Genomic DNA, 14,912 nt, shown 5'->3' on the forward strand with positions numbered 1-14,912 from the left:
TTTTGCACTTTCAGTTTGTAGACATTGGCATCATAACTAGTATTGAAATCAACCACAAAACTGTAGATGTGGCAAAAAAGGGCCAAGAAGTGTGTATCAAAATAGAGCCTATCCCTGGAGATTCTCCGAAAATGTTTGGCCGACACTTTGAGGCAACAGACCATCTTGTAAGCAAGGTAAGTAATTTTCCACTTCTGTAAATGTCTTATTTGGGCTTTACCTGTATTAAGAGAAGTACAGTGGCTGCTGTTTGTTGCCTGGCTGTCCCCAGGTTCTGTAGTACGTATAACTGACCTGGAAAAATGGCATACTTGTGGGTAATTTATTGTAGATAGTAATAAAAACAATGGATTGTTCTGACACCCAAGCAGCTAGCATTTTCCAAAAGAATGGTTAGTAATGGCAGCTTACCTAGTCGCATTATTTTGGTACATGTTTACTTTAACCACTTGCCGACCGGGTAATGTACATGTACGTCAAGTGGTTATACTGGGATGATGATCATCCTGGTATTGTTCTTTTCAGCTGGCGATGGGCTTTTACGTAAAAGCAATCCAAATAGCTAATTAGCCATGGAGAGAGAGAGATTTCCTCAATTTAGGCCGATGGGTAGTCTACATATTTTTGTAAAAAATAAATCGCAGTATATTGATTTGTTTGCGCAAAAGTTATAGGGGATAGTTTTATGGCCTTTTTTTTTTTTTACTAGTAATGGCGGCTATCAGCAATTTTATCGTGATTGCGATATTGCGGCGGACACATTGGACACTTTTGACACTGTTTTCTGACCATTGTCATTTATACAGCAATCTGTGCTATAAAAATGCACCGATTTACTGTGTAAATGACACTGGCAGGGTAGGGGTTAACCAGCAGGGGGTGAGGAAGGGGTTAGGTGTGCCCTAGGGAGTGCTTCTAACTGTGAGGGGGCTGGGCTACATGTGACACAACACTGATTACTGCTCCCGATGAGAGGGAGCAGTAGATCAGTGTCCTGTTACTAAGCAGAACATGGAAATGCCTTGTTTACAAAACATTGGGGGCTACGGGTCCCGCGGGCACCCGCTAGGTGGCAGATTCAAAGCAACGTACCTGTAGGTTGCTTTGCCTGCCCGTGCCATTCTGCCGACGTATCTGTGCGTTAGGCAGTCGGCAAGCGTATTTTCACCAAAAAAATTGCATTTGAAAAACCACTGCGCAAATACCGCATGGTATAACAAAATTGAAAAAAACACTATTTTATTCTCTAGGTCCTCTGCTTAAAAAATAAATATGTATGATGTTTGGGGAGTTCTAAGTAATGTTATTTAAAAAAAAAAAAAGATTTTTACATGTAAACAGTGTCAGAATAGGCCTGGTCTTCAAGTGGTTAAGTTATGAACTGTTGAGCTATAAAAGCAATTTATTTTTCAAATTCTTATTTTGCTTTTGTTTTAGATCAACCGGCAATCAATTGATGCTTTGAAAAACTGGTTTAGAGATGAAATGCAGAAATCAGACTGGCAACTCATAGTTGAATTGAAAAAAGTGTTTGAAATCATATAATGCTTTTAAATGCTGGAACTTCCTTAAGCTGATGTGATAATTTTGTAAAGAAATGAAGATGGAAGAGGGGAGAAACCAGGGATTGAACCTGTGTTTTGGAAGGAAAAAAAAGTAGTTTTAAATTGTTTTCCATGGGAAACCAAGAATTTACACTGGTTTGACAGTGCTCAGTTTTACACCCCCTCCCTCCCTCCCCCCCCCCCTTACAGTTCCAATGTGCCTGCCCACTATCTCTCCACAACACTCGGATAACTGGCTTCTGTTTTAAACGATTGGCTCCGTTTTTTTACTTGCAAGATTCGCACTGCAGCATTTGACTTTGCTGCGTAGAATTTTGTATCACTTTAATGTAAAAACAATGAATTGAATGCATTATTTATGCAGTTTGTTTGCCCTGGCACTGTATGTGTTCATTGTTCCCTTGTGCCTACAGATTTTTTTTTTTTTTTTAATATCATTTCATGAAATCTCTTTCTGCTTTATGTAAAATGATGATGTAAATTGTGCTTTGGGCAGCATTTTGGTTGACACAACAAAGTTCCAATGTAATCCTCACACAGAGCCAGAAATAAAAAAGTAAATGGACAATGTTATTTGTCTTGATATAATTGGATGTAATTTTATTCATTCTGTGCAGCATTCATTGGGGCTTACTTTTGGTCATGTTACAATAAATCTATTTTATGTGCATTTAAGCTCAATGAGTAAAAACAGCCCATTCATTTTCTCCATGCAATACTTCAGTATGTGCTCTGAATATGATGTATAATATAGTTGCATGTACCTGCTAAGACAATACTTTGAACTGCATCCCAATACCCTGTAGAGTGACAGCATGGTGTATACTAGAATGTGTTTGGAATTGTATGTGGTGATGAGTTACATATGCTATAATGTGGACACTAATTGGATGAGACCCACAAAACAAAATCTTTTTAGGCATCCGCTTTTATGCCGAATAGATTATTTTCATACTGTCATTTCTTAAAGCGGAGTTCCACCTCTAAAGTGGAGCTTTCGCTCATCGAATTCTTCAACGGGTATCCTTTCCCACTTCCGGGAGTCCAGGCTGTGGCCCGTGACGTCAGCGCGGGGCTCCCTCCTCCTCCCCCGGCCGCCGGGCCAGTAGGAGAAAGGAGCGGGCCTCGTAGATGTGCAGTAGGGTTCCTGGCATGAAGCCGAAATGCTATACTGCCAGGTACCCTTGGCTGCAATGGCGGCGGAAGCACACAACAGCGGATGGAAACATCAGCTGCGGGTGCCGACTTTGCAGGACTCCAAGACAGGTAAGTGTCCTATTATTAAAAGACAGAGGCTGCAGTATCTAGCTGCTGTCATGTGATCAGCACAGGGCCAATCAGTACTGTCCAGACAGAGGGCTGAGGGTCATGCAGCCTCCATAGGACAGTCAGAGGAGAATGAAACCACCTCCAATCTTTAACCAGTCCTTGGCCAGACCCTGATAGAAGTCACAAGACTGCTATATACTGCTGATGAGAAAAGGTATTTCGCAGTTTAGATTTACTAAAATAATTGCATTTCCATTGTTCTGTGGGAGACCAGATATAGTGACTACAGGGTCCTAGGTTCAGTAACACTAACAAATTAACTGTAGGTATTGCAAGCATGTCCATAAACGGGGGAGGGACCTGTGTCCCTTAATGTACCCCCCCCCCCCCCCCCCCCAACGGTCATTGGCATAATTTTCTCCCACGCAGCCGGTTCCCTGTGCCAAAAAGGTTGAGGACCACTGCCTTAATGCACTCCAAGAAACAGATTTTATTGTATCGTACGAAAAGCCTGCTTCTTAATCATATATCCCAGGACACAGAGCAGTTACTAATCATTAGTACATAGATTATGCTGCCAACTGCAGATGTGAATGGACACTATCTGGGGGGGAGGCAGAAGTCCCCTCAGTTTTGTGCTAGTATCTCAAGATGATGGGTGCTTCCAGAATCTCTCTTGTTTATGGGATTTTGTGTCTACATCTCCGGGCCCATTCCTTGCACCTTTTCCAGGTAGATGTGTGTTTTTTTGTTTAGGTCTGTCACTATGCCCAGCAGGCCAAAAATGCCTGCATACAAGAGTGGGATGGCCTGTAAATCTGCCTTTCAGCCGTGGATCCTGCAGGCAGTGATCTTCAATGTACAGTTTACTCACTGGGGAGATGCCTGAGTCATCCATCTTCAGGAACTGTATCCAGATTAGGGCTGGCAGGTGCTGCCTGAGAGAAGTGGAAAGTCCTTAGCTGGGGTTCTGGCAAAGAGGCACTGAGCTGCCATCTTGGCCAGGTGGCTTAGAAACCACGCAGCTGTTTTGTCCTCTTCTGGACATTTCAGTAGAGAGTGGTGAGGTGGCAGCAGGCTAGGTGTCCCAGGAGCAGGTACAAGCAAGGATGCCGGTGTCTTGTCGATCTAGTTCCCCTATCGATATGGTTCACTGCGCAGACGTGGAGGATGTTAAAAAAAGAGCCAGGAGGCCGAGTGAGCACAGCGAGCACGTGAGGCTGACTGGCCACATGCAGCAAATTCCACGTCACCCTGAACCTCTTGCTACAGCTGCTCAGGTTTGGTGATTTTCGTCGGCTCGGATTGCGCCTGCGCAATCAAGAGGGGAACCATATCGGCAGATCACCGGTACAAACAGGAGGCTTGTCAGGCTCTATGGCAGAGCTACAGGAAGGCATACTAATGTACTGCAGCATGGACTGGTTCATGCCTCCCTTTGTTGTATGTGGTGCCCCTTTATGGGAGCAATAAATAGGCTCTGTCCGCATAACAGGGTGCACTACTGTGCATGCATGAGTGCCATCTTGTTTCCCTTTCACTTGTATGGGTTTTACTGCCCACCTTGCTTAACAGCATCCATCCTAGCCACCCTGCCTTTCACAACTGCTGATTGGCTGAACTCCTGTCACAGGAACACATGTAAAAAGGCACTTGTATTTTTGGAGGGTGCTGCCACATTTAGTGCTTTGACAACGTCCGACACTAATTGCGGCTGGGAGGCCACGCTGGGTTACAGGCCTTTCATCCCTCGACATGCCATGGCGTCTTGTAAGCAGAGAGGTGTGGAGTAGGGCAGTGGGGGCATCCAGATTCCCTTGCCAGGTTTGGAGTTTAACCTTGTAATGGCTCCCCACTGGGTCAGATTAGGTCTGATTATCTTGTATCTGTTTCAGGGGCTCAATCATCCACTTCCATTCAGTCAAGGGAGGAATTCTCTACAGTAATTTTTGGGCTGAGCAGTCAGGAGTTCGCAATACCTTGGAGCGCAAATGTGGGTACTTTTCCTTTTCCTGCTGGGGGAGGAAAAGTTGGAAGCTGTTGGGGCTGTAATCCTCCATAGATGAATCATTCCAAGTGGAATTTCATGGTCCATGATTGTCTCTGGCACAGAAGGTCATGGTGGACGGGAGTTAAGACTGATCTTAAGCTGCCACTACCAGATCTTCTTGTTTGGAATTTCTCTGACAATTTCCCTTTTTACTACATACACACAAGGTTGTATTTTAATGGCCATTATCTTGGCTCGCAAGGGTTTCAGAGTTGGCTGTGCTTTCCTGCAAATCATCTTTTCTGGTCCTTCACCAGGATTAGGTGGTATCGAGACATCAATCCTCCCTTTTTGCTTAAGGTGGCTTCTTCATTTCACCTGAATCAGTAGGATATTGTGTTTCCATTATTTTGTCCTACTATTAAGCACTTTGGAATGCTAGAGGGGTTTTTAAACTAGGTGACATGTCCAGAGGTAGAGATAGTCAGCAATGAACATATCCCAGAGGGTAGAATTGGGGACATTAGTGGTAGGTTGACTAAAGCAAATAAAACCGAGGTAAGTATAGTAACAAGTCCTATTAGGTGCAAATTATGATTTAAATCAAGCCTTTTTACTAGTGATTTAAATCAAATGCACCCCATTCATACCCGATGCTACACACAGACTCCTCTCCAGAGCGCCTCCATTTATGTACATACACTGCAACGATCACTTCCCAAATCTTTATATCTCGTCAGATACGTTCAACCGCCACTATATATCTACTGCCAGAAATGATTATTACAGGCCTTACATTATAAACGAAAAAAAAAATTAAAAAAAATAAACGAATGCATTCAATTAAAAAGCAATTCCAGGAAACAAATGAAAGTGTTCTGTGGGCTACTACCGCTATCCAATAAACAAAACAACTCTGCAAAATGCTCACTCGGTTTAGTTTAATCTCAATTACATGTAATCTCTGCTTTCAATATAAGCACACTAGTTTGATCTTTACCTACAGGTAAGCTTACTTGTAGGTTAAATTAATATCTCCTAAATCTGCACCGTTTAATCACTTCAGCCCTTGAAGAATTTACCCCCTTCCTGACCAGAGCATTTTTTTGCGATTCGCCACTGCGTCTTTTTAGCTGACAATTGCGCGGTCGTGCGATGCTGTACGCCAAAAAAAAAAATGTCTTTTTTTCCCCACAAATAGAGCTTTCTTTTGCTGGTATTTGATCACCTCTGCACTTTTTATTTTTTGCGCTATAAACAAAAAAAGAGCGACAATTTTGAAAAGAAAACTATATTTTTTACTTTTTGCTATAATAAATATCCCCGAAAAATATATAAAAAAACGTTTTCCTCAGTTTAGGCCAATATGTGTTCTACACATTTTTAGTAAAAAAAAAAAAAATTGCAATAACCGTATATTGATTGGTTTGCGCAAAAGTTATAGCGTCTATAAAATAGGGGATAGATTTATGGCATTTTTATTTACTTTTAATTTTTTTACTAGTAATGGCAGCGAACTGCGATTTTTATCGGGACTGCGACATTATGGTGGACACATCGGACACTTGACACCATTTTGGGACCATTGCCATTAATACAGCGATCAGTGCTATAAAAATGCACCAATTACTGTGTAAATGACACTGGCAGGAAAGGGGTTAAACATTAGGGGGCAATCAAGGGGTTAAGTGTGTCCTAGGGAGTGATTCTAACTGTGGGGGGGATGGGCTACCACTGACATGACAGCGATCACTGCTCCCAATGACCATGTCACTAGGCAGAACAGGGAAATGCCTTGTTTGCATAGGCATCTCCCCGTTCTGCCTCTCAGTGTCACCGAACAAAGGGACATACAGGTACGCCCATTTGCCGATGTATATGTGTGTGCAGCGGTCGGCAAGTGGTTAAGAGATATTCACTTGGTTGGAACCAGTGACATCATGGTCTACTGGGCCATTACTTAAGAGCTGTGTGCCCTGGCTGTGACTCCCACGCGCATGTGCAGGAGAACGCCTGTGGCCGTGGGCTAATTTTTGGGGCCTGTAATGGCCGACACTTACCTCTGTATTCGGTGAATGCCTAATGTACCACCAGCCACAGAATACAAACTTGTTTGCTGTCAGGTGAACGCCTGTCAGCTAATTTTTGGGGCTTGTAATGGCCGGCACTTACTTATGTATCCGGTTTTTCACTTAATACTTCTGGTAGGTCAGTGTCCATGTTGTGGGACTATTTGTGCACAGCTAGTAAGTATTTTGTGGCTGCAAATATGACCTGCAGGTTTTTAATATTCGCCTACCATTAAAGTCAATGGGGCCCGCCGCGAACTTGCGGTTTGCGGACATTTGTGAAGCGTTCGCGACCCATCCTGTGAGATGTTCGTCCATCACTAGTGCTTTCCTGCTATACAGTGTTACGAAACATTTCCTGCTGCTACGCAATTGCAACATGTCTGATTCTAGCTCACACTATACCATCTGCTCCGGTGCCGCTTTCAGAACACCTACTGATGCAGCCAGTGTCGGCAGCCTGTAATCCTGCCGTCTTCTGCTTCCAGAATCTATCCCATCCTTGCCGTCTTCCTTTGCTCTGTTGGGTGTGACCAGCTCATCTGCCCTCTTGGCTGATTATTTTACTACAGCCATGCAAGATTTATTTTTTCTTTTGCTTATGGAAAAACAGATTTTATCATTTTTAAATAAAGCAGTACATCTGCACCAGCCTTGTAATAGCTACTAATGTTTTACAGAAGATTATTAAAACACAAATTATTTATTTCATTTTAGAATAACTGAAAACCACCAGCAATGTCAGTTATTTCTTTATTAAACAACTGTGAACACTTCACTGTAAAAATCCATAAAACTCTTATAAACAAACATTTTTCAAAGTTTCTATACTACAATAAAAGAATCTGGAACACAAATATTTACATGCAATACTGACAAATTTGGCACTTGAGAAAGAAAATGTACAAAAATTATTTATGAAAAGAAATGTAAAATGATTGAAGCTTTAAAATCATGCGTTTTGCAAATACTTCACAAGCACTTATGGTACAGGTAGGCAAGGGATTCCAGGTTCCTCTGCCAAGGATGAGGATCAAACAACTTTCAATGTGCTTCCATAGGTCTGATGTAAAACCACCTGGACATTGTCCAGAATAAAGTCAAATGCCATATTCCAAACAGACTCCACAGACTGCTGCATTAACCTAAAGTGAAAAACATTATGGTAGCATAAGTGACACGCTCAGGATCCTTGGTGTCTGCGTGAGCAGTTAAAGCCCAATACTGTGCACAGCTATTGTACAATTTTTTTCATATTACAAGTGTATTTTTTTTATTTCCCCCCCCCCTTTAAAGAACTCTCTAAGCTCCACCGAGTGCTGCTACTATACAGCAGGAATGGTGCTGCATCGGAGCAATGTCTATTCATGACACCAGTTTGTGCTATGCTGATCACAAAGCACAGCAGCAACATTTTTACTGGAGGGAATTAGAGGGAGAGGCCTGCATGATGAACTGTTCTGAAGTGGTGGGAAGTCTGAAGTGTGGGTCCCACTATATAGCAGTAGGGTTTAAAGGGAGCTCCTAAAGAAATAAAAATTACAATGACATGCACAATGTTAGAATTAAAGAATCTAAAACCGTACAAATAGCTCTACCTGAAGTTGGGCTGGCACCCATGAACATACAACTTGAGGCAAGTGCTAAAACTGAAAACGGACTCTTCCCACTACACAACTGTTTAGTGGAAAGAGTCTACTGAGTAGATGTAATTTGAAGGGGATGGATTAGGAAGGCCCTCAAAATAAAATGACGCTGGATTCACATTGTTCCCTGTGCTTGCAGCACACATGGAATTTGGGGGCCCCAAGAAAAATGGGGGCCCCCCCCCAAGCACGCACCCCCCCGCAGGCAAAGCCTACATTTAAGCGCTACACTCATTTTTTACACCCATGTTCTTACTCCTCCCCCCTCCCTAAGTTTTTCTATTCTCACCTCCCCTTCTTCCCTGTAGGCTGCCGCTGTAGCATGGCCAAGCGCCTCTTCCTCATGTCAGTCCGGTGTTCTGTCATTATGGGTCCCCTATCAGATAGTGCCCGGGCACCGTCCGGTACAGGAGATTCAGTTTCCTGTGTTCCCAGCCGGACTGAAAGGAAGTGAGCACTCAGTGTGCACTTCCTGTCAGTCTGGCCGGGAACAGGAAACTGAATCTCCTGTACCACGCACGGTACCCGGCCGGACTGACAGTACTCCAGGAGGACGAGGAGCTCGGCCACGCTACAGCCTGGGAAGGGGAAATTAAGGGCCCCAGGCCAGCTCGGGGCCCCAAGCAATTGTTTGTTTTGCCTGTCCTGTAGCGACGGGCCTGATGGTATCGCATAAAGCCAGCCTTGCTTGTTTTCCCACTGTTTAACACCCATATCCAGATATTTATTGTGGGGAAATATTCCTACCAACAGCTGAAACCTTTACTGGGGTGAATTGCCTCCTTAATTCTTGTAGTCTAGGTCCACTGTGTCCCCTTTCTCAGTATAAGTTTGGCTTCCTAACAAAATACCTTGGACCTCATACAACCCATAACTATAAAATGTAATGTTAGTCGTCTCTACTCAAACAAGCCTCATCTTTATTCCTAAAGTATATGTAAACCCTTACCTTGTAAAGCAACCCTTTCAGGTTAAAAAATAAATAAAAAAAGGCAAAATATCTTATGTATAGATATAAAAACATTACTATACTGCACAGGAGCTAGGGGCAGAGAGAAGGGGCAGTACACCGGTCTGGCCAGTAAATGGCTGTGCAGGGGGTGTCAGAACAAGTCTGTTAGATGGAGGAGGCGGCTGAGTTCCCAGCATAGCTAGAGAACAGACCACTCTGTGCTCTCATGCCTAATGTGGTCAGTTTATAATAGGAAAGCAGAGGGACTGGCAGGAACACCAGGGATTTCACACAAAGGAAGAAGCAATACAAAGAGAACAGGATACTTTACCATACAAGTACATGGTAAAGCATGCACATATCAGGGATATGACATTTTGGATTTACATCCTTTAAAGTACAGTAAAACCTTGGTTTGAGAGCGTTTTGCAAGACAAGCAACATTTTTTAATTAATTTTGACTTGATATACAAGCAATGTCTTGATATACGAGTACCATCATTTCACAATGGAGAGAAGCGCCTCTAATGCCACGTACACACGGTTGGAATTTCCGATGGAAAAAGGTCAGACGGATTTTTTTCATTGGATATTCCGACCATGTGTATGCCCCATCGGACTTTTTCCAACGGAATTAGAATTTTTTTCCGTTGGGAAAAAAAAGAGAACATGTTCTCTTTCCATCGGAAATTCTATTCGTCTGTATGGAATTCCGACGGAGAAAAAAACATGCATGCTCGGAAACAATTCGACACATGATGCTCGGAAGCATTGAACTTAATTTTTCTAGGCTCGTCGTAGTGTTGTATGTCACTGCGTTTTTGACGGTGGGAATTTGGTGTGTTCGTGTGTGTGTGACAGCTTGAGCGGAATTCCGTCTGAGTTTTTTTCGCTGGAAAAACCGTGTGTACGCGCCATAAGTGTGTAGCAATATGGTTACATTTAATGAAGGTACAACATTTAGCAACTCACATAGTTGATGATTAAAAGAGGCACATCTAAGTATGCAGGCATCCGGGGTGACGATGTCCACATAAACCATCCTCCTCACTGCCGTTGATGTCATCCCTTCCATGCTGCACTCCACGAGCGCTTTAAAGCGGTTGCAAACCTTAAATTTGCACTTTTACCTACAGGTAAGCCTATAACAATGCTTACCTGTAGGTTAAAAGAATATCTCCTAAACCTGTACGGTCACCTGTACGTCATCGCCGCTCCAGCCAATCACAGCGCTGGAGCGGCGCCGCTCCAGCCAATCACAGCGCTGGAGCGGCGATACCCGGAAGACACGCCGGAGCAAGATGACATCTCGCTCGGCGTGAACCAGGTAAGTGTTGTTCACCTCGTTTTGAGGTAAGTATTTCATAATCAGCTATTATGCGGTGCATACTAGCTGATTATGCATTTTGCCTTGCAGGTAAAAAAAAAATAAAAAAATTATATATGCGGTTTACAACCGCTTTAAGCCTCACTTTCAGATCGCTCTACTGCAGGGTAGTCTTTACGATCACGATTGCAGGCTGGCAGTGGGGAGGACGGTCTATGTGGACAGCTTTACTCCAGATGCCTGCATACTTAGATGTGCCATGCTAGTTGCTAAATGTTGTACCTTCATTAAATGTAAACATATTGCTACACTTAGAGGCGCCTCTCTTCTCTTTTATACTCTGTAGCTCCTGCTGGATTTTGCTTCTAATCCTTTTGTGGAAGCTTCCATTTGTGGATGGACATTTTATGGTTACACAACCTATCACATTGCTATAATCTTTTTATATGGACTATAAACTGAAGGACCTATGAATAAATGGTGGTAAAATGAATCATTTGATTTTCCATTATTTCTAATGGGGAAATTTGCTTTGATATAAGAGTGCTTTGGATTACAAGCATGCTTCCGGAATGAATTATGCTCGCAATCCAAGGTTTTACTGTAATTGTTTTTTTGTTTTTTAAATGTCTTTACTAACATGTTATACTTGCCTGCTCTGTGCAGTGACCCCCATCCTCTTCTTCTCAGGCCCCCCGCCAGAGCTTCTGTCCCCTACTTCCAGCCAAGTGTACCCTGCAATGAGGGCACACCCAAGCTGACTTGCTATCGAGCCGCTGCTCTGTGTGTCCATTCCCACACAGAGCCGTGGCCAATGGCTCCCGCTTCTGTTTCAGCCAATGAGGAAGGAGAGTCCCAGAGACCCGAGGCTCTAGTGCACTTCACTGGATCGCGATGGGGCTCAGGTAAGTATTGGGGGGGTTGCTGCATAGAGTGCATGAAGGTAAAATTATATATATATATATATATATATATATATATATATATATATATATATATATATATACACATTACATACATACACACATACATACATACACACACATATACACACACACACAAAAACTTAGACCCTTTAGAACCACTTTAAAGGGTAACTCCACTTTCGTGAACAAAAAATCCCAAGGCACCCCATTCTAAAATGGGGACTGGCCGGAGCCGCGATGACGCCACTCCAGTGCGCGGGAGCCATCGGTCACGGCACAGGTGACCATTCCTTCAGAGTGCATGTGCCAGTGATGTCACTGGAAGCATGTACAGTAAATATCTCTTAACCCCCGGACCATATTGCTGGTCAAAGAACAGGCCCCTTTTTGCGATTCGGCACTGCGTCGCTTTAACTGACAATTGCGCGGTCGTGCGACGTGGCTCCCAAACAAAATTGGCGTCATTTTTTCCCCACAAATAGAGCTTTCTTTTGGTGGTATTTGATCACCTCTGCGGTTTTTAGTTTTTGCGCTATAAACAAAAATAGAGCGACAATTTTGAAAAAAATGAATATTTTTTACTTTTTGCTATAATAAATATCCCCCAAAAATATATAAAAAAACATTTTTTTCCTCAGTTTAGGCCGAAACGTATTCTTCTACATATTTTTGGTAAAAAAAAACAAAAAAAATGCAATAAGTGTTTATTGATTGGTTTGCGCAAAAGTTATAGCGTTTACAAAATAGGGAGTATTTTTATGGCATTTTTATTAATATTTTTTTTTCCTAGTAATGGCGGCGATCAGCGTTTTTTTTTCGGTACTACGACATTATGGCGGACACTTCGGACACTTTTGACACATTTTTGGGACCATTGGCATTTTTATAGCGATCAGTTCTATAAAAATGCATTGGATTACGATAAAAATGCCACTGGCAGTGAAGGGGTTAACACATGGGGGCGGGGAAGGGGTTAAGTATGTCCCTGGGTGTGTTCTAACTGTAGGGGGGGTGGTCTCACTAGGGGAAATGACCGATCAATGTATGAACAGAAGATCAGCATTTTCCTTCTTGACAGGATCGGGAGCTGTGTGTTTACACACACAGCTCCCGGTCCCCGTTCTGTAACGAGCGATCGCGTGTGCCCGACGGCGATTGTGCCAGCTGGGGCACGCGACGGGAGTCGGGGGCGAGCGCCCCTAGTGGCCTGCGAGAGAGCCGACGTAGAGCTACGGGCTCTCGCGCAGGGGAGCCAACCTGCCGCCGTAAAACGACGGCGGCAGGTCGGCAAGTAGTTAAGATGCAGTTTAGGAGACATTTACACCACCTATTTACACCACCTATAGGTAAGCCTTATTATAGGCTTACCTATAAGTGCAATTTGGTGATGAAAGTTTATTTCCTCTTTAAAATCCTTGCAATGTACATAGAAGGCCCAGATGGGATTGGGTTTTTTTTTTCCTAAGAAAAGGAGTTACTCAAATAATAATTTAATAAGATGATAAATAAGCGTACAGCATACTGTAGAGAATATACAGCGGACTTAAGTTGTTGAAGGCTCGTAGTGGGTATTAATGAATCATGTCAACAAAGTCACATATCCTGTTTTACTAACATTCTAGTTCTACATTTGTGATCACAACTGCCACATTACCCAGCTTGGCGTACGCTATTTAAATAAGAGACAAAAGGTACCTTTTCATGTATTTCATGACCAAATCTAGTTTCTCCAAGTCTTTTTCTTCTATTAGATCAGTGCAATATGTCACCACTTGTAATATATCTTCTTCCATAGGATCTGCAGAAGAAAGGAAAAAAGGAGAGATTGAAGCCATAATTTCAGTTAGTGACAATAACACTTCAGATTCAAAGTTCCAGTTATTAGAAAATACAGCTCTAACTACCCCCATAAAAGCACAGCTCATTAGAAAATGTACTTATTTTTACTGCAGAGGAATATTCCTCTTTGCAGAGCTCCTCCAAATCTTTGAATTTCATAGGCTACTACATATCCCAAGAGCCCTCTGGCTACACATCATCCCCTAGGCAGGCTTTTATTGAGGTGCTGACAGAGGAAAAGAGATATTCTTTCATTGTAAGAACACCCTTGCAGGCAAGTGTCCCTTATTCTTATTCTTGCACTGCACTTTGTCTACATGTATATGCCAGAAATGTAAATGAATTAAGTGGCACTGAGGGACGCCTAACCAAATGTAGAACTGTCAGTCCTGACATTCGTGGAGCCACTCATTGGATCCTGAGGCACTAGGTAATGATGAAGTGTGAAACAAAGGCACATCTAAGACACTTTGCAGTTTGAAACCCGGAGCTAGAATGTGTTCCTCCAATTTGATGGCTGAATTAACACTAGACTAAAGGTGTGGGAATAATGACATAACATAAAAAACACAAATTCATTCCATATCTTTGTCTGGCTGACATTTGTTGGTTATCGAGAAAGGGAAAGAGAGAGTACAGATAATAGAAAAGGGATGGGTGTCGGTGTAGAGCAGTGGTTCTCAACCTGGGCGTCGGGACCCCCTCAGGGGTCAAATGATGATTTGCCAGGGGTCACCAGATCCTGGGCTGTTCCTGAAGCCCACACGGTTCTCCCAGGAAGGGAGATGATAAGAGGGGGAGGAACAAAGAAAAAGGGAGAGAAAGGAAAAAAATAGAGAGCAAGAAAGACAGTTAGAGGGAAAGATGGGGGAAATAAACAAGGAATTAGGATAGAGAGAGATGAAAGGGAAAGAAAGGAGAACAAAGAAGAAGGGTGGTACATCCTAAAATGTACCATAAGTACGAGTGGAAGGCACTCAGGGAGGGCTAAATGTCCGCAGGTTAGGGGCGCAAATTATTTGTCTTGCCTTGGGTGCTTTCAACTCATGCTATGAAAATAATTTTACTGTTAGGGGTCCCCACAACTTGGGAAATTTTATCAAGGGGTCACGGCACTAGAAGGTTGAGAACCACTGGTTTAGAGGGTCAGGAGTCTTGGTCTGTGGCCAGTGGAACAGTGTGGGCTATTACATATGTCTGAGGAGTCTGCTTGCCATTCTGTCATTCGGTATTGTGGTAATCTTATCTTTGCACATCTTTGGAAATGCTGGATTTCTATGTCTATGACACAGATTTCTATGTCTTTTTTTCTGGTCTGTCTAGTTGCAG

General features: G+C 43.0%; 2 protein-coding genes across 4 annotated transcripts in view; one reads left to right on the top strand and one right to left on the bottom strand.

Moving 5' to 3' along the window:
* EIF5B (eukaryotic translation initiation factor 5B) overlaps window positions 1-2,240 on the top strand; it is a 69,672-nt gene extending 67,432 nt beyond the window's left edge. For both annotated transcript variants that reach the window (XM_040336361.1, XM_040336362.1), the window contains 2 exons: window positions 15-176; window positions 1,438-2,240. In XM_040336361.1, coding sequence (XP_040192295.1) covers window positions 15-176; window positions 1,438-1,545 — 270 coding nt within the window. In that variant the 3' untranslated portion in view covers window positions 1,546-2,240. The remainder of the gene's footprint in view (window positions 1-14; window positions 177-1,437) is intronic.
* Window positions 2,241-7,632: 5,392 nt separating this feature from the next.
* Window positions 7,633-14,912, bottom strand: part of REV1 (REV1 DNA directed polymerase) — a 79,154-nt gene continuing 71,874 nt past the window's right edge. The window contains exons 22-23 of one of the 2 annotated variants that reach the window (XM_040336364.1): window positions 13,440-13,542; window positions 7,633-8,038 (exon numbers count right to left, since the gene is read on the bottom strand). In XM_040336364.1, the coding sequence (XP_040192298.1) occupies window positions 7,927-8,038; window positions 13,440-13,542 (215 nt within the window). In that variant the 3' untranslated portion in view covers window positions 7,633-7,926. Of the gene's footprint in view, window positions 8,039-13,439; window positions 13,543-14,912 lie in introns of those variants that run through there. The other variant, XM_040336365.1, reaches the window with a different exon arrangement.

The sequence above is a fragment of the Rana temporaria genome, chromosome 2, assembly GCF_905171775.1.
Source record: "Rana temporaria chromosome 2, aRanTem1.1, whole genome shotgun sequence".
Lineage (NCBI taxonomy): Eukaryota > Metazoa > Chordata > Amphibia > Anura > Ranidae > Rana > Rana temporaria.